The 27,682-nt window shown below is 44.7% G+C and overlaps 1 protein-coding gene across 1 annotated transcript in view; it reads left to right on the top strand.

The window, feature by feature from the left end:
• TIMM50 (translocase of inner mitochondrial membrane 50) overlaps positions 1-27,682 on the top strand; it is a 43,780-nt gene that overhangs the window by 6,867 nt on the left and 9,231 nt on the right. The window contains exons 7-8 of the mRNA XM_078858112.1: positions 984-1,082; positions 7,833-7,989. Coding sequence (XP_078714238.1) covers positions 984-1,082; positions 7,833-7,989 — 256 coding nt within the window. The remainder of the gene's footprint in view (positions 1-983; positions 1,083-7,832; positions 7,990-27,682) is intronic.

The following is a 27,682-nucleotide window of genomic DNA, read 5'->3' as shown; positions in this document are numbered from 1 at the left end:
TGGCTGCCTTTGTCTCCCAAGTGGCGATTTTTACACACCGCACCAGGTACTCATTTGAGGCTGAGTCGATCTAAGAGAGGCCCAGGACCGGTTCAGATAACCTTCACTGGTGTTGGCCGTGAGCAGGAATCTAATTCTGGCCGCCGGATTCGTCGCGCAGCGTGCTAACCGCTACATCACTGCTCCCCACACTTTGCCACATGCGAGCTACCGAATAACTGTAGTGTGCTCATTTATTCTGCTGGGTGGACAGAGATGGGGAGTGGCGGAGGGGAATTTAAGCAACTTGCACCATTTTTCAACTGTCGCACCAGGAGAACCAGATCGCAAGTCCAGTGTGCAAGCCATTAATTATGGCACGGCAGCATTCCACTTGTTTAAAAATAATTCCATGGAAGAAAAATCCATAATGTTGCCATGCTCTTTCTAATTGTACATTCACAGGCAATAGTTATACCGTTGTTATTCAGTTAAGTCTCTTAAGGAATCTCAGCACACATTTTATATAACACGTCTTAATTCAGTCTGTCTAAGGAAAACCATATTCATTTTATTTAGTTAGTCAATCTCAGACAACATAATTTTTTAAAGCTAGCTTACTCTGAATAGGTCTGGTCAAATGAGGTTGTACAAATGGTACAGCAACTTATTGCTTTTCCATGGCCATCAAAGCAGCTACTATCGTAAGACAAAGTCTTCCCATGCAAACATTGTCATTATTATCAGCGTTTTGCCTTCCACTGGGAGGTGAAGGCCTGTCCACGTTCATGTCAACACCAGTAGTAGGTGTGTGCAACTGTAGACCCATCCTCTCCATCACTTGGTCACTTAATGTGTCTCTTTGCACACTATTCAGTTCCTATTCTGTATTTTTCATGAATGATATGTGTTACCATTAATATGATAAAATAATACATTAAAAGATACCAACATTTATTTGATGATATATCCACTCTGCGTGGTGGTACTGTGATTGCATACAGACCGCGTTTCCGCTGGTGGACAGCATCGACCCTCAGGGGTACATAATGTATCGGCTCTTCCGGGACGCTACACGATACCTGCAGGGCCAGCATGTGAAGGTGAGGGCGTGCGTGGGGCAACTCAGGTGGGAAACGCAGTGTCAGAACATGCAGGCGGCACCACCGAGATCCTGGAATCTCATCTGGACCGCCTCCCAATGGCACAACTAGGTTCTCCGGTATAGCAAGTTGATGGTCTCGGCCCGATTACCAATTACTGCACGAAGAATCCCATCGTATTCGAGATGTGGCACATTCTGAGTGATTTGCTTATCGGCTTTTGTGCAGAAAATGTATTTCAAAATTACCGATTGTTTTATGAGGTCGTTTGGAACAATTTCCCACTAGATGGTGCTGTGGTATGTGTTAGGATGTGGCAATGCTTTGCCTAGCCACCGCTGCATTGTCTATTACAAGTGAAGTGGGGTCTGTATTTTGTACGGTTGCTCGGCCTTTGGTGGTGGAAATTCCGAATCGATTTGCTTTCAGCTGATGCGCGAGAGTTTCACACAGCGTAATTAAAAGTTGCTGCTGGTAGCCAAGCCCAGTTGGTGTTGTGATGCAGAAATGTGAAACTGTAAAGAATGGTCTAATTGCCAGTGTGAACTTGTTCCTTTGTTATTGTGCTTAAGAATTATCTTATCCAGTTACTTCTAACCCAGCAATAGATTGTCCAAGGGTTAAACTTGTATTTATTTATTATATTTACCTTTCAGGCGTGGGTGAATAGCACCACACAAAAATTACCAACGTCGTTTGTCTTCATAATGTAACTGGAATCCATAACACAATAATGGCCTCATTTAAATGAAGATGCCTATCACTATGAAGTCAGGCCAAACGATGAAACCCTGCCGACTGAGTTTGAGTGAGGTTGCACGTGTGACATTGCTGTGAGCAATCTCCCACACACAAACCCCACGATGTTTTTCCTTTCTTCGGTGGAGACGAAGGCTTGTTGCCTGAAACATTAGCTGTTTACATTTTTTTATGTTTAAAGGCAGCGTTAATATGATGGTGGAGACGTGCAGTGCTGTATATTTGTGTGTGTAATGCATATTTGTGCGTATTCAATCCCTATGGGGTTTGTTTTTCCCTCGGTGCAGGATACTGTGATAACTCCACAATATCTATAACTGTCTTTGTGTCTTTAATGCCTTGATAATTCACGGTAATGTTTATTTAGGAATAATAATAAATGTTAGCATTTTGTCAGTCCACTGCTGGATGAACACCTCCCTGCTACTAAATGTTAGTTATGGATGGTGTTTCACCAGGTGAAGGAAGAACTCGGGACCAGTTCAGATATCACTCGCCAACTTATTTTAGCCGTGGCCGATAATCAAACTCAGGTCGCCAAGGTTTATAGCGCCGGCATGCGAATCACTGTGCCAACACTACACCTCCATGATGATTTATATTAACACAAAAAATGATCATACTGCGAAGTAAAAATATGCTGCACATTTTTGTCGAGGAGCAGTGTGATGCCAACGCAGTCGGTAAGGCTGGCAGTGACCTTTGCAGGTTACGTTATTGACCTCCCCACCTAGAGCACTCTAGGATTGCTTTCATGGGCCTGGGACAGGTTATCGATTACAAGTGCGCGGGTCCCCAGTCTCACCCTGGTCCAGACCAGGATTGGATCGGAAAATTATACCCATGGGAACACAGATTCTCTCTCTCTTTCTGCGTCTGACAACGCAACTATTTGAATTGCACTTAACGCATTCCACGTTCCCCCTGCAGACACGTTCCTTTAATCACATGCCGAGTGCTCGCACGTGTGCTGTATCGTGCGCGTAGTGTGCGTGCCTGCAAAAACGCACCTCGCAGCTGTTAGACGCTCACAGCTCGCTACGAACATGATGACATTATTCTAGGTAGTTCTGAAGAGTTGTCAAAAGCCGCTGCATATGGTCGCAGTTGTTCTAACACGTGTTGTGCACTATTATGAAATGTTGCACATTAAAATTTAAATATAAAAATTATGAAGCGAGGCTTATGTTTCAAGCTGGTTAGGTTTCATTGAGGTTTATTTTTTTGCAGAGCTGCTATGGATGTCCTTGGTTATGTATGGGTTTTTTTAAACTACATAATATTTAATAGTATTTTACAGCCCTTTGGGTGGGGCGAGGGGAGGGGTTCAATGTCTTGTTAGCCATGGCCAGAAATTTAACTGAGTTCACCAGTTTCAAAGCACTGCACCACTGCTCTCCACCTAATTTGGATGAGGACTGCATCATTCTCACATGGTGACATGAGTAAATGTGTCACACGATCTTGAATCTCCATTTAACAGCAAGCAGCGTATGTTTGTATTTAACCATAGAGTTTGTACAAATGTAGACTTAAACTAGCCACATTGCAAACTCTACAATATGCGTACTGCCTGGCCACATTACTACCCTGAAACTTGACCATGTGAGGAGGTAGATGAGTTCACGTGGTGTTCACGTTATAGTTCTCCTAGCAATGAGGTGAGCACCGCCGCAGTCTTAGTTTCTTGAGTCACATAATCACTCGGCAGGCTTGCGTGTGAGATCGTCTCATGTCCCAAGTGGACAAAGTGTGTGCAGATGAGGTCATGGGCACTCCTGTCTGTCTGACCACCATGGCCTGAGCTTGTGTTTAGCCATGGTTAATGCACGATGTGTAGGTTAAACACTTCAGGGAAAATCTTAATTTGAAGCTTTCGTGACTGCAGGAATCCATACTCTTTGGTTCTTTCGGTAAAGTCACGTAGGTAGAAAATAAATCACAGGGAAAGCGGCGAAGTGTACTTCCCCGTAATATTTCAGAATTAAGTAATCGTTACTGCATGTCATCTCTACCTGGAGAGCGCTTCACAGATTGAGCTGTATCCCTGAAAAATAAATGTGCACCATGTCATCGCCTCCTATCACTTATTCATGTGGAGATTGCTCATCAATTACAGTCTGTGGCTGAATGCATTTTGGCATAAGCCTACTTAGACAAAAGCACGTCATTCATCAGCATATTATTGGGGATCCGTGAACAATTGGGAAGAATAAGATTATGGATTAGAGGAGTTTAGTTAAGGGCAAAATTATTTTATTATCCCATGTAGGGCCTTAAGAAAGACCGCTTCACACAAATGTTTTATTGGGTTAAGACTTTTAGTCATATTTAAACACACACACAAAAACATTTTCTTCATGCTTATTTTATTTCTAAAGATATCGATTGTCTGAGGAAGAGGTGGTTGCAATGGGTGGGCATGTGCGCACGATGGAGGAGGGCAGGTTTACGGAGAGGGCAGGATTACCGAAAGACATCGGAGCAGCACCCAAAGGCCGGTGACCGAGGGGAAGACCTAAAGCCAGGCGGTGAGATGTGACAGCAGACCTTGGAGAACGGGCGTCAACTTAGCAACAGCTGCGAGGTCGAGCAGAAGGAAGGCGGCGGCAGGGATGAGGTGTGGTGGCATTAACAGCATTGGCCGTGATGACCTCTTGATCTTGACTTTTAACAGAGTTTGTCACTTGGGACTCCATTCAAAAGCATCCACCCCAATGGTGTGGAGCTACATCATTGCACTATAATTGCTCGTGTTTTTTGCTGACAGGTTATTCTATCCACTGTTCAGAATGGTGCCGTGCTTAAGCTAATTTTCTATTGATGCTGATTAAACTTTTGGGGTCTAATTTGTTCCCCACCCAATTTCCTCTTGGTTATCGTCTCATTTCCCCAACAAGAAATGTGATTCGCACTCACACTGGTGATTCTGCACTTCGTTGCATTTCCTTATTCAAAACTCAAGCTGGATGCTACAAAAATCTGCAGCAGATGTAATAGATTCCATTGCACACTCATTTTGGGCCTTTCAGCGATGAATCATTGGAGCTGAAACAGTATTGTCATCTATCGTACACCTAAGACACAAACTAATTTTCTAGTACAAATACCAAAATATCCTTCTCATATGTTTCTAATTTATTCCTTCTACCCATGACCCCAAACATTCTGATCCTCAACATATCCGTCTCTTTCTCTTCTAACGTATTTTGGAATTGACACAATCTCTTTTGCTCAGGGTGTCTGCCAAAAAACGTAATTAGATTTTTCATGCAAAATATGTGCTTCACAAATAGCAACTCTTCACTTTTCAAATCATTACTCTGGAAAAGAGCACAGCTTCCATGTGTGAAGTAGTGCATCAGAGTCGACGCTGACATTTCCTTTTGGGGATCCAATCAAAAGCTGTCTATCTGAATTATGACTCGGCACACCCACTCGTTCATCTCGTTGTTTCTCGGTTGCCTGCCGTTGCCTCTTCCAGCAGTTTTCCGTACCAGACGTGCCCCTGCGAACTGCATCCTTGCCAGCCTTGGTGCACAAAGTAGCACTTTTCTCTGTACTGATGAAGTCATACACTCATTCCCCTCCTCTGCCTTCCCATTTGATTATCAACTCAAGTCTTTGAAGTCTACTCTCAAGTCGCTGTAGTCCATGGGCCCAGGCAATACAGTTAACTTGTTGGTACCACCTGAGATGACAACTCTACACTCTACTTTACAAGCATCTTAACATTAGGAATCTGCTTAAGCTTTGCACTTTTAAGTCTAGATTGAAAACTAATTTCTTTAAAACGTATTTTTGTGTTTAGTTTGTTGTGCTTCTCCCGCACCTCCGATTAGGACGGTTTGCTATGTACGGCGCGAAAGAAGTTCAACATACATCAACAAAAGTGAAACATTAAGTAACCTCATTTCATATGTACATTATGACACGTTACATAAAGTTGTATACTTTTGTTCTATAATAAGCTTATTTAATATGTATGACTCATCCACTTTAGCCATATACAGAAACAAGTGTCACTAAATATGTGGCACCTCTAGCAGCGCCGAATTCTATTATGGCCCATGGACTTTTCACCACTTTTTTTATCTGAATTGCTAACAGTTCTTGGGAGTCGCAACTGCTCCGTGCGTCTTCACTGGTAACCTTTAATTGAGATAAACGTAACTGTTTACGTGGACGCTTGAGTCTTGTTTCTCAACATGGCTCCCTCACGTCCTGCACGCAGCCGCTAAGACAGCGTGCTGCTGCTGTGGCGGTGGGGGTCTGCAGCTTTAGAGTTGCATGTAAAACAGGCCTGCCTTGCTGTGTGGAGTTTTGTTTTCAAGCTGTGATAATTAGTGTGGGAAAGTGAGAATAAATCCACTAGAGATATTAGCATGGACATGCGAGCCTTAGCCCACACCATCTGTCGGCAGAGCAGCCTGTGTGCCGCCCCGCGTCCCTGGAGGATGCCTGCTGTGTGAGTGGTGGACACTGCAAAGAGTTCTGCGCGCAAGAGCGTTCCTTCTGGATTTGTGTGCATTTGCCCACGTGGGCGTGTACATGTGTGTGTCTGTTGTATGTGCACGCTGGCCTGTGTGTAAGCACGTACAGCGTGTGAGAGTATGTGGGAGTGTGTACATGAATGCTGTTGTATCAGAAGTGAATCTAGAAATATCCCAGGGGCGGAGGAGGATCCCGAAATTTCAAGCTTTTTAAAAAGGGGCCATACATTAATATAAAACAAATAATTCAACGTATTCTTTTTTGGAAATATCAATAAAATGCCAATTTTTGTGGTTTAAAGGGAGTGAGGCAATGCCTCCTCCATAGCTTCTCCCCCCCCCCCCCCCTTTGAATCTGTCACTGAATGCTATTATTGTGTGTTTCTGTGATAGTAATAACATATTCGCTCGAGTGCATGTGCTTGTGTTCAATGTGTTTGGCATGTTTTCCCGGCATCATAAGTGCTTGTGTGGTGCTGTTTATATGCACACTGAAATTGGTGGCTTCTAAACATGTGTCGCTGTGTGTGTGTGATGGTGGGGAGCGCTGGTGTAGCGGTTAGCACGCTGCGCTACGAACCCAGCGACCCAAGTTCAATTCCTGCTCACGGCCAATACCAGTGACAATAATCTGAACCGGTCCCGGGCCTCCCCTAGGTCGACTCAGCCTCAAATGAGTACCTGGTGTGTAAACATCGCCACCGGGGAGATAAAGGCGGCCGAGCGTGGTGCTGGCCACTCACCCCCTCGTGTGCTGTGCCGGCCTTCATAGGCGCTTACTAACAGCACTTGCCCAAACAGTCTGTTACAGGCTATACGGGGAATTTTTGTGCTATTCGGGTGGCACGCGGGTGCCACTTTGTGTGATCTTACGCACAAGTCGGTGTCCATCTGTACAGCGCACGAACGTTTTTATGTAAAAACGTGCGCATGATATTCAGACATCAAGGGAATGTATGTATTTTTCAATTGTTTTGCACCATACATAGCCAACTGCTCATTGGAGGTGCGAGGGAAGGACAACAAACTAAACACTAAATTCAGATGTAAAGAAATTAATTTTCAATTCAGATTTAAAAGTGCATAGGCACATGAAATGCATGTGCCGATGTGATTTGGTGGAGGTGTGTTTTGAGGTGTACACTGCCACGTGAATCTGTACGTACATGCATGTACTCTGGCAAATTCATGCGTGCGCGTGTGCGTGCCTTTGTGCACGTATTTGTTTAGCGATTCCCTAGGGGCAGCTTGTCTGCCATTCCTTCTGCTCGGGAAAAGCAAGGCCCGACCACCTGTCAGTGACATGATGTGTGCTGGCTTTTAATGTCACCAAACCTTTTAGTTAATGGCAATTCCACGACTTTTGATTGGTTTGTTTAACAGTGTATTATGATGTTTTAGTGTGCGGATGCGACTTATACAACCGAATATACAAATAGAAACGAAGCTAAATTTGTAATGGTTGGTGCGCTGTGTGTGTGTGTTGTGTCATATGCAGGACCTCTCATGTCTCAATCGGGACATGTCCAAGGTGATCATGGTGGATAGCAAGCGCGAGGCATTTCAGTTGCAACCATTTAATGGCGTGGCGCTTGGCCGCTGGGATGGCAGCTCGGATGACCGCGTGCTGTATGACCTCGCCACCTTCCTGCGGAGTGAGTCCCATTCACAGCCATCGCGACATTCCACCCTCCACCAACGTAGCTGTGCAACTTATTCACAGATACAGACGTTACAGGCCAGTACAACCACTGCCGTTACGAGGAATTTTCTCTTTCAGTGAGATCTGCTTAAGTTGAATGTACTTCTCTTGAATGTGCTCCGTAACCATTCGGGGTGCCTTTTTAATGGCGAAATTATTTTAAAGCCAAACTATCTGAATTCGGCAGCTTTCGTGACAGAAACGACCACAGTTCTTGTTCTGAGGAGAACGCACGGTGCTTGGGACATGGACCAGCTGTCTTGCGATGTTTTCATCGACCTCGCTGGAGTGTGTTTGGTACAGTTGGCCACAACAATCTACTCGCACCTCCAAGCACAAAGCTCCAAAGCTGTAGTCCGGTTATCAAGTTATCACTCAAAGAGAAACTTGTACGTAACATTAAATAATGCTCTCTGCGAATTTAGTGAATGATACATTTCGCTTATCCCTTCACTTTTATGACTTAGGATAGTACCTTTCAAAAGCAGCGAAAATAATGCACTACTCATAAAACATATAACAGTGCAATCTACAATGCCCTCATTACACCACATTTAAAGCAACCACATTTCTCGAACAATGCTCCCGTGGAATTTTACATTCACTGTGAGGGATGCTTTTTTATGTATCTTTCAAATGGAACGAATGCATTGAGCTGGGAAGCATCAAAAGAGGCTTCCTCTCTCTTAATCACAGAGTGTTGCTCAATGCTCAAATGGCAGTCCCACTGCTACTTACGTACATCCTTAATCTGAACTTTTATGAGCAGTTAAAAAAAACTAAACTTTGTATTTTACCAGGTAAGGCTCACTGAGCTGTATAGCTCTTTTTTCAGAAGCAACGTGGCCACAAATGATAGCTCAACGAAGTGGCTTATCATCATGTGGAAATATATAGCAGCCAAATACTTTAAACTCACGTTTCTAAATGCGGAGACAAAAACCGGAGGAGCTGGAGAAAAACCTACGTGACCACGGGAGAACATGCAATCTCCAAATTTACCATTAGGGTCGGGATCGAACCCACTACCTCCTGTATACCAGGCTAGGTAGTTAACACCTCACCGCCGCGGCGCCTCAAATGCATGCTCTTGCATGTTCAAGGGATGCTGCGACACTTTTTGCATCCTAGTAGTGCATATTTTAGCACAAAACATTGAGGTTCTTGGATTTAAAGCCAGGTTTCATTGCCTGTGCTTAAACAAACTGTTGTGTTTTTGCGAGTTGCATTGTTTCGGCCTGGTCACAGGAGCCTGGTGTTTAATTTGGTCGAAGGTGGCATCTTTGAGAGGGGAAATTTACAAACTCATCAGACTGCCAAATGGAGAGTTACCCACAGGGGATGACGGCCCATCGGCTGGTGATGGGTGAGAGAGAGGGCCTGTTGAAGTGGCAGTTGGACTCTTCAAGTGACTATTGAATTTTCTCTTCAAACCCCCATTCAACCTCTGTTCAATGGGAGGTCACCAGTGGCATACTGCGCCAATGAAGCAGTTAGTAAATACGGGCATAAAAGCAATTCACAATATCTAAAACCTCTTCATACATTTGAAAGCGCATTCAATGAGTTGTTGACTATGGTTCGTCCCGTTTAAACAAACGCCACTGGAAAACGTTGTTGGCGAAGGTTCATTGGTTGGTGGCGCATCACACACGATGCTTACGATGCATCCTGGGATATTCTGTTGTCCGAGTTGTTGGAGGCTCATTTGCATTCTCACTAACAAGAGACACATTCGCCGAGCGTTGGAAACTTCTTGAAATCATCGGTATATTGCGAACGAGGGGACGTTGCATTCAACATTTTCTTGCTAAAAATAAAGAGTTGAGATGAATTCATTCATTCATAGGCATTTCCCGAGGACAGTGGGTTCATTGCTCTAACGTAGTCTGTTCTTGTGGGAGAGATTAAGCAAAAACCTTCCCCCGGCACGTTTTATTGCAGACCAGAGGAAGTCCCGTGCTTCCGTGTGCAGCGTGCATCTTGTTAGATGTGTCCGGTGTAGGATGTGTAGGAACGCTGCCGTAATGTAATGGTGGGCACATTTGACTTGGAATCCAGAGGTCGCCGGTTTGATTCGATCTTCCGGCATGGCAGTCGAAACAATGAGGCAAGTTTCTGAAATCCCCCTGCCTCCGTCAAGTCGGCAGTATACATGGGAAGACAACACTTGTACCGCAGGTATCACGTGGTGGGGTTAAAATGTGAGTACTCTGAGCACCTTTTCCTTGAAGATGTCCAGTCATCTTTGAAGAGTAGGCCAAGATACCCTCTAAAGGTGGTCTCTATAGAGCATCTTTTAAGTGGAGACACTTCCCCCGGCAGTGGCGTGAGCAAACCATTGCGAGGGTTGTACCTCTATGTGTGACACACAATCTCACGCATTTGTGCTGTATTATGCAGCGTCCATGTCCACGCATGGCTGTGCATGCTCTTCACCTTTGACACGCGTGAGGATGCGTGTGACTGTAAGAGCTTTGCACGTATGCGGACGCTCACAAACATTGGCAGGTCGTTTTCTGCAGCGTGCTCTTGGGGTTTCCGTAATAAGCGACTCTGCCCTTCTCGCTAATGTATGTCAATATAGCATGTTTTCTTGCTTTTATAGTTAATGTTACTGTTTAAACGGCAATTGTCGCATGTCTGCTGTATTTATTTTTGCTTAGGATTTATAGTTACTTTTTATTACCCATCACTGCAAAATGGCATGCTTTCCATTTCTGTTATTTTCAGGAAAAAAAAACCTATCTGGCCTTAAAGTCTGTAACTGAATGTTTTTATTACACAGGAAACAGGTTGTCCTAACTAGCTGTAACTCATTAATATAGGTGTTTATTTATAATTATTCTCATCATCATTATTAAATCATGTATTCCCTCCCCTTATATTGTTACAGTTTTGCCATCGGTGTCATTGTCATAACTATTCATTCGCATCTCCTATACGAGTGCAGCCCTTCGCGTTCAAGAATGGCCCACAAAAGCCGATATCACAGAGCCAGCTCTTCTGAGATCCCTTCAAGTGACCTCTCGTCCACAGAGTAGTGGGCAGCACTTTCTTCACCCACTGTGCCACGTGAGAGAACAAACTTCATCACATGGCAGTCTGACCAATATTTGTATTTGGCAGAGATAGAATTTAGGCAATTAAGTGCAGAACCAAAGGTTTTTGTTTTGTGCAGTCAATGGTGACCAGGCCGAGACCGTGAACTCACTTGCAGTTGAAAACCCGGGTAAAACACAGGCAGCTGCCTGGATTCCAACTTAGGAACTTAGCAATGCCAGCACGATACCCTGGCCTCTCAGGCACTGTGACCACCTCTCCTATCACTGTCATCTTACGATGTGCTTTGGTGTTATACGTGCCAGCTCATTGCTGTATCCTCAGAGCAAGGTGAAGCGGTCGTTTTGCCTGGGCTGCATGAGGCTGAAAAAGGCAGGGCATATGCTGCAGAATGAAAGTGGCAAGCCAGGGTCAGGGGTCGGGAGTGTGTGTATGTTTCATTCCTAAATGTTAGCTAACAGATGGAGGCGTGACAGCATATGCCTGCCCAGACTTCCATTGTCCCAACTCACAGACACTAACCCCACTCTCCTGGGAGGCCACTTCTTCGCCAATCGTGTTAAACCCAACGCTGTGCTAAGAATGGGGTTTTTCCAGCAGCTTACACAGAACCCTCTCACGCTCCCACACACACACACACACGCGTGCAATTACATATTCACGTAACGCTCACTCCCACATTCACACACACACACGTGCACATTCGCAACATTAAAAAGTACTGTAGCTGGCTGCTTACGTTTGTAACAAGCTTTACAGTCAAACAGGCCACCTCTTCTGAAGCCGTAGAATAGTTTTGAACGTCGAGTTTAAAACATTTACCAATTCAGAGTTTGCAGCTCGGAGCAGGTGGCTTTCTTGTTGACCTTCCTTACCCTCCATTCTTTTTGGATGCAGTGCTCATTCCCATAATGGATTTCTGCCAAGGGGCGCAGCAGAACTGTCGAAGTCAGGGGCATCCTCCTAATGAATGGTTCACGGTGGTTATTGTTTAGTTTACGGATCGGATCCACGTAGTTTGCCCCCCCACTACTATAACCATAATTATATTCAATCTATGCAACAACTGACTACTGCCTCAGTATTGGGTTACTGTTCGTGCGATACTGTTTATTTAAAGGTTCTGTCATCGACGGAATAAAACTTTCTCACTTTGAAGGGAAAAAATACGGACTCAATAATAGCATGATCTTTGTTGAACAATTTTTGGGTGTCTCTTCGACACAGTCGGGTCTGCCTCTGTGGGAGATGTTAACCACCTTGTCTCGCATACAGAAGGTCGGAGGTTTGATCCCGACCCTGACGCCTGCTGTATGTTTGGAGTTTGCATGTTTCTCTCCCCATGGTCGAGTGGATTTTTCCTCCGGGTCCACATCTCGAGTATTTGGCTGCTATAAATTTCCCCGTGATAAGCAACTTCGTTGAGCTATCATTTGTGGCCAGGTCACTTCTGAAAAAGAGCTAAATAGCTCAGTGGGCCTTACCTGGTAAAATAAGAATAGTTTAATAGTTTCTGTGGAGTATTACATTGACTTGCCGTCAGCTGTAGGACAACTGCTCTGTGTATGTAGCAGTAGGACAGTTCTGCCCATTGGCTGCTGCTGGTGCATGGAGACCTACTGTGAAGCAATGCTGGTCCCTGAGGGACATAAACAGATGTGGTTGTGTTAATTCCTGGGATCTAATTCCTTTGTTAAAGAACCACCCACTTCTCAGCCAGTGACAACTCTTCAGTTCCATAGAACAAAGGGCCCGCTAATTGAAATACCATGTTCACCATATGCACTGTTTCACACTCAAAGTGATATTAATTTTCCATACTAAGTGTGCATTTATTAGGACAAACTTACCACCAGAGATGTCTTTTGGGATGAACTACAGAAGAATTATGTACTCTGTGGACAATGCAAACTATGCACTGTTTACTAAGTTTTCCGTGGTTGTTACACATTTTTTTACGGCCGATTTGTTGCGTATGGAAAGTACTTTATAATTTGCTATGGTTGCGGGGCCCGAGTGGCGCTGTTGACAGAGCACTCGACTCGCAATGAGAGAAGGTTGAGAGTTCAAGTCCCCTGGTTGGGGTTCACTCAGCCCAATCATCCCTCCAAGGTCAAAAACGAAATACTAATTTGTGGAACGTCAATAGTGGCAGTGTAACCCCGTTCAAAGACCGGGAATGGGCACTATCCACAATGTTCTGACGAGGTCTCCTCCATTCCCTTTGCTTACCAATAAACAATACGTCGAGTCGTGATGAATGTAAATATTTCCAGACAACCCCCCCTGCCCCCCAACCCTGGGGTCACTTTTGAAAAAGAGCTCCATTGCTCAGTGGGCCCTACCCCGGGTGAACAAAAATGAATAAACAAACAAGTATGGGTGTAATTTAAAATGTCTAATGCTGTACGATGCCGAGGTCTTAATCTGCTTAGAAATACCAACTCATTCGCGTGCGTTCAAGCACACACCCACACGCACGCACGCAGTTTAGTGATAGAGTTATCGCGTTTAGTCGTGCAAGGTTTGATCCGTATAGCAAGAGCGTAGATGCGCTTCAGCTGACACTGCAGTTATTGTTTGTTGAAACAGTTAATGGCGTCGTCTTGCTTCATGCCGAGATGCAGACTTTTTTTTATAAAGGTTGCTTTTGGTGCGTATTAGTGTTGCTAAGCGGAAACTGGTAAACCGGTGACCGTTTTCAGAATCGATTACCGATTTCTGAAAGGCTAAAACCACCAGTAATCAATTTTAGTGGAATCTTAGTAACGAATCACCGATTGGCACAAACGTGCAGTTGGAGCAGCGGCAGGCCTAAGTCAGTGCCCTGATACATTTTTCCTCATATTCTTGGTTCTTTCGGTAAAGTCACGTAGATAGAAAACAAAAATAAAAATAAACCACGACGTTTCGATCGCAACACAAGCGGTCTTCATCAGGTGGAGAGAAAAGAGGGGGCAAGCCTCCAAAATGTAGCTGCAGATGGCTCCTTCCTCATGGTTGGGTTGATGGCTTTGCAGATTGTGTAGTCTGAGTATCCATTCGCCTTGAGAGCCCGGTGTACGTGTTTGAGTTCACTGGTCAGGTGTTCATGGTCGGAGATACATTGAGCTCTATGGTGTCGCGTTTTGATGAGGGAATTCTTCTTGGATGGATGGTGGTGGGAATCAGGTTTTAGGTAGGCGTCAGTATGGGTTACTTTCCTGTAGACATAGCCATCTGGTCTCCTTTTGATTAGGACATCCAAGAAGGGTAGCATGCCATCCTTTTCTACCTCCATGGTGAATTTGATTGCTGGGTGTATGGAATTGATGTGGTTACGAAATTGTTTCAGAGGCGGTCAGCCATGTGGCCAGATGTCATCTACGTACCTCTTCCACAAGGACGGGTTTAGAGTGGATGCCTGCATGGCGTCCATCTCAAAATTTTCCATGAAAATGTTGGCCACAACCGGAGATAAGGGAGAACCCATTGGGGTGCCCTTAGTTTGTTTGTAGAATGTTCCATTCCAATTGAAGTATGTATTGGTGAGGCAGTGTCTTACCAGGGCTGGTACATCAGCATTCAGTCCTTGTTGAACCAAATCTTCAATGATTGCAATGGTATCGGGCACAGGAACTTTGGTGAACAGAGAAACTACATCGGAACTAACGAGAAAATCACCTGGGGACAGTGAGATGTCTTTAATTGACGATACTAGGTGAGCTGAGTTAAGAACAGAAGAGGTGGTCTTACCAGTGCATGGGTGCAAGGTCACAGACAGATATCTGGCCAGTTTGTAGGTGGGTGAGCCAATGGTGGAGACGATGGGACGAAGGGGTGTACCTTCTTTATGGATTTTTGGTAAGCCATATAGTCTGGGTGGTCTAGCAGCAGTCACGACGTTTTAAGTCTTCTTTTTCCTCGTTTCTCGGTTTAAAAGGTAAAGGAGCAACCCTGCAATTGCTTCCTTGCTCATGCCACTGCTGGTGGAAGGGCCTCTACTAACTCCACCACGCTGACCAGACGTCTTGGGATATGTGGGCGTACCCACACTTTACCTCACCACACGCAACCTGCCGATCGACTTAACTGTGGTGGATGTATTCATACTGCTGGGTGGACAGAGGTGGCAGGCGGATTTAAGAAACTTGCACCGCTGTTTGAACTGAGGCAATGGGAGATTGATCGAACCCCACTAACCTCTGAATTGAAAATCCAGTGTTCTCATCGTTACACCAGTGTGGCAGCTCCCTTCCCTTCTCACTTAAAAAGGTAAACACGTCATGTTTATTGTTCCAGACATGTATTTACGTATGACACACTGGTAGCCGCTTTATTACCATTTTGTTTTTATTCAGCTACAGGTTATGTAAAAAAAAACGATTTTATAAACCCTGGTACACATCTATATTTCCATTAATTTAGAAATGGATTATTTTACGTGGTAACCCTGCATGGGAAGATGGCCTGACCTGCAAATGAAGCGATGTGGAGATGTTGCCATCTCAGCGATAAATATTTAAACACAACAGACTGCAATTGTGAAGCTACAAGCACAGGATTCCTACACATCCCCACCACAGATGCCGCTATAGAAAACTTTGCATTACTCACTCCCTCCCAACCCTATTCTTTGCCAATTTGCATCCGGACAACCACGCCCCTCGCCACGCACGTTGACCAAACCCTCAGGCCTCTCACCCTCCACATCCCATGGGATCCATTCACCAAATGCAACTCTGCCCCATTCCTCCGCCCACTGCTCTTCCCATCTCTCCAAGCCTTGCTTGTTCTCTAACCCATATATCATCTCTCGATGGCCCGTATAAATCGTTTTTTTTTGGAGAGATGCTTTCTAGGCATGTAACAATTTGACCCCCTAGTGAGTAGATGAATTGTCATGCTTAAGGGGTCGTGATTAGATTGAAGGTGGCGGGGGGGGGTCTCGCTTTTGCCATCTCTTATGTATAATTTCTCATTCCCTCATTTGTAAGTTTTTGTCTTTGCCATTAGCCCTCTTGTTTTTATCAGGATATCATTGTAAGTCTTTAGCCCTCCTGTTTTTATCAGGATATCATTGCAAACATAGACAATCACGTCTCATGATTATACATAATTAAATAACAACATTGATTATTATTAACACCGACAATTAATATAATGAACATTATCAGCATCATTTTACTTGCCTGAGCCACAGACCAGCTGAAACGCCTGGAGTGGTAACGCCACGCTGGACACGCTGGACGGGTGCTTGTCGATGTCTCCATCTCGCCGGCCATTGGCTGGTGTGGTGATGTCGTAATCGCTAGTAACAGCTCCGATTGTGAGTGCGAGTTACAATCTTGCTATGATGCCCATGTTTGCTTTAACTTGCGATCCGTTGTCTCCTATGATATTTAGGATCGTAACACAATCATAGCCTGCAAAAACTTATGACAAATCCTTAAAAAAAAAAAATCTGTATTCTGGCCCCTGTCCATCAAGTCTTATAGCATCAAATATGTTGTACAGTAAAACCTTGGATTGCGAGCATAATTCGTTCCGGAAACGTGTTCGTGATCCAAAGCACTCGTATATCAAAGCGAATTTCCCCATAAGAAGTAATGGAAACTCAGATGATTCGTTCCACAACCCAAAAATACTGTATTCATATAAAATGATTAATACAAAATACCTTTTCATATTTTTATTATTACAATTTAATATAAAGTAATTAAATTGATTACTTACATTTAATCGTGGCTGGTGTGAAGGAGACGGGAGAGGAGGAGGAGGGTTATTGTGTAGGACGACTTTCACTTGCAGTACAGTTACTAAAGAACAGTCACTACACTTGGACACAAAATAAAAAAAAAATGCTTTACACACACACGTGGTCACAACACTATACTGTAGTAAACAATATGTGCTCGCACGGATGTTGACTATACGAGTGAGGCACGCAGACTGAGACCGAGCATGGTAGACAATTACCCACAATCCCGCAGCGAGAGAGAGATAATAACCATCGGCTCAGTTGTGATCACGTGACGCTCGGCAGACAAAGCGTATACTTTACTTACTACAGTACTCGTATTGCAAGACCTCGCTCGTTTATCAAATTAATATTTATTGAAAAAAATTGCTCATCTTGCAAAACACTCGCAGACCAAGTTACTCGCAATCCAAGGTTTTACTCTTCAAAGCACCACATTATTAAGCGTGGTCCCCAAATATTAGTGAGTCAATCTGGCTGCTCTCTTATTATTCTAAAGTGCCATTTTTTATTAAAAACTAGCCTTCAAATTGTGTCGTTGTCATCAATTAGTTTGAATGATGACGTTAGGTATTTGGTTTATGTTTTATTCTCTTTGGTCCATATTTAGAGTTATCGCTGATAAAATGCCTGTGCCGCTTTGATTGATGCTGCAGAATTAATGTCTCGCAACGGGAGGGATAAGCAATGGGCTGGAGGAGGAGGAGGCCTCTTTCCAAAATATATACACACAGAAGCTGTCTACAGTACTGGTTTTGTTGTGGAACCTATTCTCATTATTAATCTGTCTATTTATCGTGAAAGTATTTACAGTAAACACCTTGTCGTCAACTTTCCATGTAAATAGAGAATTGTTTTGCCTCTGAACTGCCATCCGAATAACAGTGTTGGGCAAGGTGAAATTGCCAACGAAGGGACCGTGAAGATTGCCAGGTGTGTGGTTCCAGGAGGTTTGTCATTGTTTCGGAGATAAAATGTCTGTTCTTAGATGAATACCATTCCTGAAAATATTAGTGGTTAAATTAATCAATGTAATTCCCTTGCAAGAAAAACCACAATGAAAAAGAGCTAAGTTAATCTGTCCACGTTTAACACAGCTCTGCAACTGATCATCAAGAACATGTCCAACTATGCTTGCAACATTTTTATACATATATATGTAGGCTTTAAAAAACTAAATCCATTGGCGTATTTGCCCACAGACAACTTGATTTAATTGACTTTGTTGGGTGGTGGAGGGTAAGAGTTAAACATTTACATTATACCGACACGATCAAACTCGAAGGAAACGTAATAAGATCCCTTGGAACAATTAGCATTTGCAAGAAGACATTTTGAATAAAATATCTCAGTTGATGCCGTTGAAACATTTTGTTGACGTGAAGACTCTAGCCCACTATCTGGGGAGATACTCATATTGTCGATAATGTGAAGTAGGTTTTGTAGCTCAAGCAGTTGAGGCTTTTATGAAGGCATTGTTGAACAAAAAGTTGCTTTTAGTCTGTGCAACCAAATTTAAATAATGTAAAAGTGTTTTTGGTAACATTTGCGCAAATGTAGCATTTTATTTGTGATAAAAAAGATAATGTGGCTTATAAATGTTTGCAAAGGAAATGGGTTATACTGTGGGATAAAGAAATTTAGGCAGTTTTGGAAATAATCGCAATACGCAAAATAATTGTGGTTGCGCTCGGCCACGGACAAGGATGGTGACCAATGAACTCAGGATCTCGGAACCATCCTGTCTTGAAACGGAGCGTCCAGATAGTTCTGCCCGCGGGAGTGGTTAATCTGCGATCTGGAGCACGCCAGCTCAAGGCCCTTCCAAGCCCTATTATTTAATTTCCCCTGTTTCATATATACACAAAGCACTTAATTTGGCTTTATTGTCACTGTAAACAAGTGTACATGTTTGTAAACCTCCACTCTCACAAAAGGCGGTTTCTAAATATGCAGTGGAACACCGCTTATCGGCCCGGCCATCTGCGGTGAAGTTTATCTGCTGGGCTGGGAGGGCCACGTACAACGATGCACAAAGTGTCCTTGGCTCTGGTTAGTGAGATGGCTCTAGTTAGCGAGATGTGCTTTTGACCCAGATGCGTGAGTTGGATATCCGGCCGTGGCTAACATCAGTGATGAATTATATCTCAACTGTACTTGAGCTCCCCTCCCCCTCCTCCACTGCACCAACCCACACTCACTAGCAGAGGTGGGACAAAGTCATTGTTATGCAAGTCCAAGTCGAGTCGCAAGTCATCAAATTCATGACTCGAGTCTGACTCGAGTCCAAGTCACATGACTCGAGTCCACATCTCAGAGGTGGGACAAAGTCATTGTTATGCAAGTCCAAGTCGAGTCGCAAGTCGTCAAATTCATGACTCGAGTCTGACTCGAGTCCAAGTCACATGACTCGAGTCCACACCTCTGCTCACTAGTGTGGTGAAGTATGGTCAAACGACCACTGTGACCGACACGGTGCGGGGAGGCCTTCAACTAGCAGGGAATTGACAAAGCGTGCTGCAAATTGATTTGCTGTTGCGATTTAAGCTTGTCCTGGTTCAGAGCTATACTGAAATTCTCTTCTGCAAGAGAGATGAAGAGTACTGTGAAATCTAATAAATTATCTTCGTCCGTAGCATTGCGGACCAAGAGAAGTCCCAGGTTTCCTTTTGTGATGCTGTCCACGTCACATGCCGCGTGGCTTCGAAGTCAATCCAGGCAGACCCAGGACTCCACCCAGAGCACTGCGGCTTAGGGGGGAGAATGTTTTTGCTTGGTGATGGTCCGTCATTCATCTCTTGTTGCATTCAAAAATGGTTCAAAATGCAGTTGTACGCACCTGCATTTTCTCCAGGTGTATACAAATTACTTGTGGATCTTTAGGAATCCTTATATATTGGGAGGGGGGGGGGAATTCATGTATCCGCTGGCACCCATGGATAATAGGATTTTGCGGCGAAGTGTTTGATGCATGAGGTGAGTTTAGCTATGTTATGCATACGAGTACCGCTCCCATTTGAATTTGCTTACGATCACCAAGTAGTGGTTATGGTGGCGTTAATACAATCGATGGACGCTCCCTGTTTACCCTGCACACAGTTCCTGTGGCCTCTAAGCATGGCGAAGATGTTGTGCTTGCTCAAATTTGGCATCTTTACAGTCTTAGACATTCCGACAGGACTGGCGTAAAAATCCTCGGTGAAGAGCACTTGTGAATGTTTGCTTACAAAACACATGGCAATAATACTAAATAAAGGAGGACATCTCATAGCCTGAATGTGTTCACAATCTTGACCTTTCAGGGTTACATCATCCCCTTCGAAGATGATGAAATGCACCTTACACCACATCATTCTTCAGTCATTGCATATGTTAAATTCATTAATTGTCAGGTCATTCATGTTTATCGGTTATATGTACTGTGTATGTTGAACTTCTTTTGCACCATACGTAGCCAACCCTGCTCATCCGAGATGTGATTGGTTGGCCTCGGATGATGTAAACAATTCCCATCAAATTTTATTTTTTCTTTAATTCAGTAAATGTTAGGTCTATTTATTGAACTATGCCAGGGTTAAGGCCTGTTGTGAACGATCAGCATTGTGGATCTGAGCTTTGGAAGCAATTGACATTGTGATCATCATCATCATTAGTTGGAAGACCGAAGTGGGTATTGAGTTCCAGAGGTCAGCGGTGCCATATATGATGGATGAAGAAATGTGCTGTGTGTTGTTGCAGATTGACAGGGAGAGTGCACGTATTCACTGTGGTATAATGTGTGAGCCCTGTCTCAAAAATCCAGCATTCCCCGGTGGGGATGCCTTCTTCCAGCATTGAAATCATCGTGATTGACGATATAATACTTTCCCATGATTACGTTTTGCAATTGGGAACCGTAAGTCCACCCATAGAGTGTCTGATATTCTTAATTTTTGGCCACATTCCTCATCTCATCGGTGACTGCACATGCTTTTTAGCGTTTCTTTAGAAAGATAAAAGTGGAGCAAATCCATCATGCGCTGGGCACTGTGGGAGTGTGATGTAGCCATCAGCAGCGCGAGTGTGAGAGAGTGCACCGGGACCATGTAAATGTAATATTCCTGGGAACACGCCACCTGTGAGTGTGCTGAATGGAAGAGTTCTATTTAGTCTCCCTGATCTGCATACTAATTAAATCACTGGGCTGCTGGGAATTTACTGAATCACATTGGATTCGACTCCGTGAATGTGCTTTGAGTTAAAGTCGAAGCACCGCTGCTCTTTGCGCACTTGTGCAAATTTGATTTATTTGCAGCAGCAGAAAAAATAATCCTTCATTTATCTTTTTTTGCGACATCTCGCATTCATCGTCTTTCCGATGTTAGCCCGCCTTCTTAATCGTGCCTAAGTCAACGTTTGCATTAATTTCAACTTTCTGGGCGATTGTTAAAGCGGGCATTCTACTAAACTTGAGCTAAATGTTTGATGTAAAATGGACAATGCGAGTTGATGTGGGCATCTGGAAGCGCGTGGGAATGGCGGCGTGTCTGCATTGTGCCCAACGAGAAAAGAGCAGCTCCTTGTGTTGTTGCCTTTTGTGCCTCCCCATGACACTGGCCAAGGGTTTCACAAAGCGCACATTTGCATCGATTGAGGCATGACTAAACTCAGGTAATTCTATTAAAATTAGCGAAGGCCAGGACTTGTGCGTTGTGCCTGGGCTTGCATCGTTCTCTGTCAACTGGAGATAAATTAATGAGAGCAAAAAAACAACTCCTTAAACATTACAAAACTCACCCTTATATAAACTGCAAAGTACCCATACCAATGTATACAGTAGTTAGCAAAATGTCATTTGTTTTAAATATATTCTGATTTCATTTTTGTTAATGTTGCCATAAGAAGAAAAACACCCTTTATATGGGCCTCTTTATGAATGCCGTTTGAGTCTGAATCAGATTGCATGGAGAAAGGTCATTACCCAAACAGTTGCACGTGATCATTATTTTTTTTTGCTTTTGAGGCTTTGTTATTGACGAATATATGTTGAGGGTTTTTTGTTTATTCAGGTATTGGTAGACACACTTTCTTCACCAATATTTTTTTTTAATTGAAACATGAACACATTGCAAAAAAATGTCAATTTAGTCGTTTCAAAAATATATATTCATATATACCAAAGGAAATGTCCAGTGTGCATTCCAGATACACCTTTCTGACTCAATTCTGTGGACTTATGAAGGGCAGTAGAGGCTACTTTTCCAAATTTGGTCACAGTTTTAGTATATATGTGTGTGTATGTATAAAAGTTAAATGTCGAAGGAATGGTGTTTCCTTGAAATCCAACTTGGTACTGTTCTGAATAATTACCATCAAGGTCGAGAGGTCGTCATGCCACCACACCTAGCCATCGCTTCCTTCCTTCTGCTCTCACCGAATCCCACCTTTTGGATTTATGTCTTCCCTTGGTCACTGACCCCTGGGGCGACTGTCTTGGAAACCATCCTGCACACATGTCCCACCCATAACTGCCCCTCCGGTTAGCACGTTTGGCTACGTACGGTGCGAACGAAGCTCAACATGCGTACCTACATCCGTAACCATGTCCTCTTTGTGACGATTGCATCTACAACATGTTCGTGCCATCTCCTACCCTGAACTTCCACGTTATTTCCCCTTTCCTGTCATTTAACATTCTGAGCATTCTCGGCATGCACCTGTACTCACAGGCCAGAAATGTATGATAGTTGCTGTGTGGAATCCAGCTCCATGACGGTAAACTAGCAGACATCACTCCTGGTAATGCTAAAGTAAGGAAGTGTGCTCTGTAGAGAGTCCAACGTTAGTACTCTACCAGAAGGTTTTGTTTCGTCCGTCAAAAAACAATATTGCTAAATGAATGGAATACATTTTTTGAACTCTATCAATTGTCTTTTTTCAAGATCTCACAAATCCATGAATTATCCACCACGAATAAAATACACAAAGTCCTCTATTGCCTCCACTAAACCAAACTTTTTATTTTGCCAGGTAAAACCCACTGAGTTATATAGCTCGTTTTCAGCAGCGACCTGGCAACAAATGATAGCTCAATGAAGTGGCCTATCACGTAAAAATGTATAGCAGCCAAATGCTGTAAATGCATGTTGATTCTAAATGTGGAGGGAAAAACCAGAGGACCCGGAGGAAAATCCACGCAACTACTAGGAGAAAAGGCGTCCTGTATACCAGGCGATGGAGTTGAGAGTTAACATCTCCTCGTCACTGCGAGATGTTAACTCTACATTCCCACCTCCTACAAAAACGTAAGATAATGGCGCAAGAGGTCCATCTGCAACCATTGTCATCTACTTCGTTTATCTAAAACTCGTCCTCTTATTAAGGCCCTAATGCGTCAAGTCTGCTGTACCCTTAGACCGAGCAAGATCTGCAATGCCCCAGCCGAGGTCTAGTTAACGAACCTTCCTCAACTGCATGTTCCATCTCCATCAGTTACAAATGACCCATTGGAACTCCTGGGATTTCTACTGTCAACCCTGTGTGTGTGTGCATGCTTTTAGTGGACACGGAGTTTGAGCGCTACATTCAACAAAGTGGGTGACAAAATACGCCCCTGCTGAAAAGCAGTCATCACCTCCAACCGCTCTGATGTTTCTCCTAACCGCACACAAGTAAAAGCCGCCCACAAGTAACGCAGTCGGCTTGCCTGGAATGTTGCAACAACCAAAATGTTGCCGTGGCCGTTTTCTCTCTCTCATATCCGCCTGACATTAGAAAATGGCAGATTTAGAATATTGATTCATACTGGAGGAATCCGGTGAGCTTTCAAGCTCCTTTTCACAGATGTGCAGTAGGAATGAGCCATAACATCACACCAAAAACACGATAGGAGTGCAAAGCATAGTTAAGATAAACAAATCACTTAATAAATAATGTCCTGTACAAATAAAACAAAACAAAAATATTTTACCGGGTAAAGCCTACTTATTTTTCAGAAGCGAACTGGCCACAATTAATAGCTCAACCAAAAGTGGCTTATAATATGGAAATTCATAGCTGCAAAATAATAAAAATAATCTAAATGTAATCGCTACTACATATTCTCTTCTAAACCATTAAGAAAATGCCTATCACCTTGTCTATCCCATTCAGTAACACTGTCGAGCACTTTCAATGCTCAAAACACTTTTCTCTTCAGCGTTACTGTGTTTGTTTCTATGTCCCTTGTGCACTGATCATATCCTTTTCCCAGTCCTATGGCCATCGTTCCCGACTCGGCGCAGACTTCGTTGTCTTATGCACTTTCTCCAGCATCTGTTGCCACCTTCTTTCAACATCTCATCACTCAAACTGCGCTCTCCTGCTGCCTGGCAGAGTTGAGATGTGTCACTGCTGTTTCACCCTCTTGGCGGTTGCTTCTTTCTCCACTTGGGTAGTATCTGCCACCTCTTGCAAACTATGTTCCTCCTGCTGTATCGGGAATCTCAAAGATTTGCCTAATTCTTGGGGTTGAGATTGTTCAAACTATTCTAGATAAAACAAGCTCCAACAAAACTCCATGGCTTTATTGTATGCTGGTTCTTTACCGGTTCTAAGCCTGTTCTTCGAATGCCTCTTACTGCTTAGTATGTTTATCTAACCTATATAATTCATGTAGCTCTCGGACCGTGGGGTTCGCCGAGATTACATTTTGCAGGTGGGCACGCCCCCGGCCCCCGCGGTAAACTTAGGCATTTCCGATTTTTCATCTCTAAACTTTAAATCGGACCGATTATCTATTTAGTGCGATTTCTCTTTATTTGTTTATTTACTATTGCCGACCAGCACATAACGAAGCACGCCGTTGCGCATGCGATAGGGCGGTTGCCCCTGGCAACGGGCGGTTGGCCCCTGGCAACGGGCAGCAAAGCTGTCGCTGCGGGGTGGACGCCATTTTTAATTCCCGTAAAAAATATGCGCACGCATTAACACGCGACTCTGAGGTAAATTCATCAAAGTTTCACGTCCTCTTCACCCCCCCCCCCCCACCCCAATGTGTGCAATTACTATTATAGGGTCGGTAGATAATAAAATTATAAGCGATTAGACAGTATTATTGTAGCGCGGGGGGGGGGGGGGTAACGGCCCCAGTACCCAGCCTCAGCCAGGTGGGCAATCTAGGCGAGGCCGGAGGCTCTGCACGGTACTAGGCCTCGACACCCCACACGTGTCAAGCGATGACTTTGTGGTATAAACTCGATATACCCAGCGTTGCCCGGGGGAAAAATACATTTAAAATCTTCTGAAAACTTTAAAACATAACATACCAATGAAAATACAACTGTGTAATTAAAATTCTAAACCCGACCGCGCCAAGAATCGATTCTCTGAATCGCGAAAAGGAATTGAAGGTTGTAGATTCATTTAGAATCGCCCTGTTCCCGTTTAATATAAGTTTGTTATAGAGTCGATGTAAACTGCTACGAATGGGAAATATCCGGCGTTGACCGGGGCAAAAATATAATTAAAAACTCCTGAAAACTTTAAAACATAACATACCAATGAAAATAAAACTCTGTAATTAAATATGGAAACCTCCTACGCGTCAGGAATCGATTCTTTGAATCGCGCAAAGGAATCATCGAAGGTTGTAGATTCCTTTAGAATCGCCCTATTCCTGCCACGTTTGCTTAACATTTCCCACACACATTCACACATTTAGCTTTTACATTTAACATACAAAACGTCAGCATGTACTGCTGTCATCATAGGTAAAAATATATACACCTTCACCACTCTCCCTCACTCACCATCACCACTCACCCTCAACACTCACTATCACTCACTATCACTCACCACTCACTATCACTGACCACTCACCACTCACCCTCACCACTTACCCTCACAACTCACCCTCACCACTATTCCTCACTACTTACCCTCACCACTCTCCCTCACCAATCACCCTCAAGCATACTTGGCGACACGTAAGTAAGTTTTTAAAACGGGAATAGGGTGAGTGGTGGTGGTGAGGGTGAGTGTTGAGGGTGAGTGGTTAGGGTGAGTAGTGAGGATGAGTGGTGAGCGTGAGTGGTGAGGGAGAGTGGTGAGGGAGAGTGGTGAGGGAGAGTGGTGAGGGAGAGTGGTGAGGGAGAGTGGTGAGGGAGAGTGGTGAGGGAGAGTGGTGATTGGTGAGGGTGAGTGGTGAGGGTGTGATTGGTGAGGATGAGTGGTGAGGGTGAGTAGTGAGGGTGAGTGGTTGTTGTGAGGGTGAGTGGTTGTTGTGAGGGTGAGTGGTGAGGGTGAGTGGTAAGAGTGAGTGGTGAGGGTGAGTGACGGTTGTGAGAGGTGATTAGTGAGTGGTGAGGGTGAGTGGTGATTGTTGAGGGTGTGATTGGTGAGAATGAGTGGTGAGTGGTGAGGGTGAGTGGTGAGGGTGAGTGGCGGTTGTGAGTGGTGATTAGTGAGGGGTGAGTGGTGAGGGTGAGCGTGAGTGGTGAGGGTGAGCAGTGAGGGTGAGTGGTGATTGGTGATTGGTGAGGGTGTGATTGGTGAGGATGAGTGGTGAATGGTCAGGGTGAGTGGTGAGGGAGAGTGGTGAGGGAGAGTGGTGAGGGAGAGTGGTGAGGGAGAGTGGTGAGGGAGAGTGGTGAGGGTGAATGGTGAGGGTGAATGGTGAGGGTGAATGTTGAGGGTGAGTGGTGAGGGTGAGTAGTGAGTGGTGAGGGTGAGGGAGAGTGGTGAGGGTGAGTGGTGAGGGTGAGGGTGAATGGTGAGGGTGAATGGTGAGGGTGAATGGTGAGGGTGAGTGGTGAGGGTGAGTGGTGAGGGTGAGTAGTGAGTGGTGAGGGTGAGTGGTGAGGGTGAATGGTGAGGGTGAGTGGTGATTGGTGAGGGTGAGTGGTGATTGGTGAGGGTGAGTGGTGATTGGTGAGGGTGAGTGGTGATTGGTGAGGGTGAGTGGTGATTGGTGAGGGTGAGTGGTGAGGGTGAGTGGTGATTGGTGAGGATAAGTGGTGAGGGTGAGTAGTGAGGGTGAGTGGTTGTTGTGAGGGTGAGTGGTGAGGGTGAGTGGTAAGAGTGAGTGGTGAGGGTGAGTGGCGGTTGTGAGTGGTGATTAGTGAGGGGTGAGTGGTGAGGGTGAGTGGTGAGGGTGAGCAGTGAGGGTGAGCAGTGAGTGGTGATTGGTGAGGGTGTGATTGGTGAGGATGAGTGGTGAGTGGTCAGGGTGAGTGGTGAGGGTGAGCGGTGAGGGTGAGTGTTGAGGGTGAGTGGTGAGTAGTGATGGTGAGTGGTGAGCATGACTGGTGAGTGGTGAGGGAGAGTGGTGAGGGTGAGTGGTGAGGGTGAGTGGCAAGTGGTGAGGGTGAGTGGCAAGTGGTGAGGGTGAGTGGCAAGTGGTGAGGGTGAGTGGTGATTGTTGAGGGTGTGATTGGTGAGGATGAGTGGTGAGTAGTGAGGGTGAGTGGTGAGGGTGAGTGGCGGTTATGAGTGGTGATTAGTGAGGGGTGAGTGGTGAGGGTGAGCATTGCGGGTGAGTGGTGATTGGTGAGGGTGTGATTGGTGAGGATGAGTGGTGAGTGGTCAGGGTGAGTGGTGAGCGGTGAGGGGTGAGTGGTTGTTGTGAGGGTGAGTGGTGAGGGTGAGTGGCGGTTGTGAGTGGTGATGGGTGAGTGGTGAGGGGTGAGTGGTGAGCGTGAGTGGTGAGGGTGAGTGGTGAGAGAGTGGTTCGTTTTGAGGGTGAGTGGTGAGGTTGAGTGGTGAGGGTTAGTGGAGAGTGGTGAGTGGTGATTGGTCAGTGGTGATTGGTGAGGATGAATGGTGAGTAGTGAGGGTGAGGTTGTGTGGTGAGGGTGAGTGGTGGTTGTGACGGTGAATGGTGAGG

This window comes from Lampetra fluviatilis, chromosome 7 (assembly GCF_964198595.1).
Source record: "Lampetra fluviatilis chromosome 7, kcLamFluv1.1, whole genome shotgun sequence".
Classification (NCBI taxonomy): domain Eukaryota; kingdom Metazoa; phylum Chordata; class Hyperoartia; order Petromyzontiformes; family Petromyzontidae; genus Lampetra; species Lampetra fluviatilis.
This window is presented reverse-complemented; position numbering and strand designations above follow the sequence as displayed.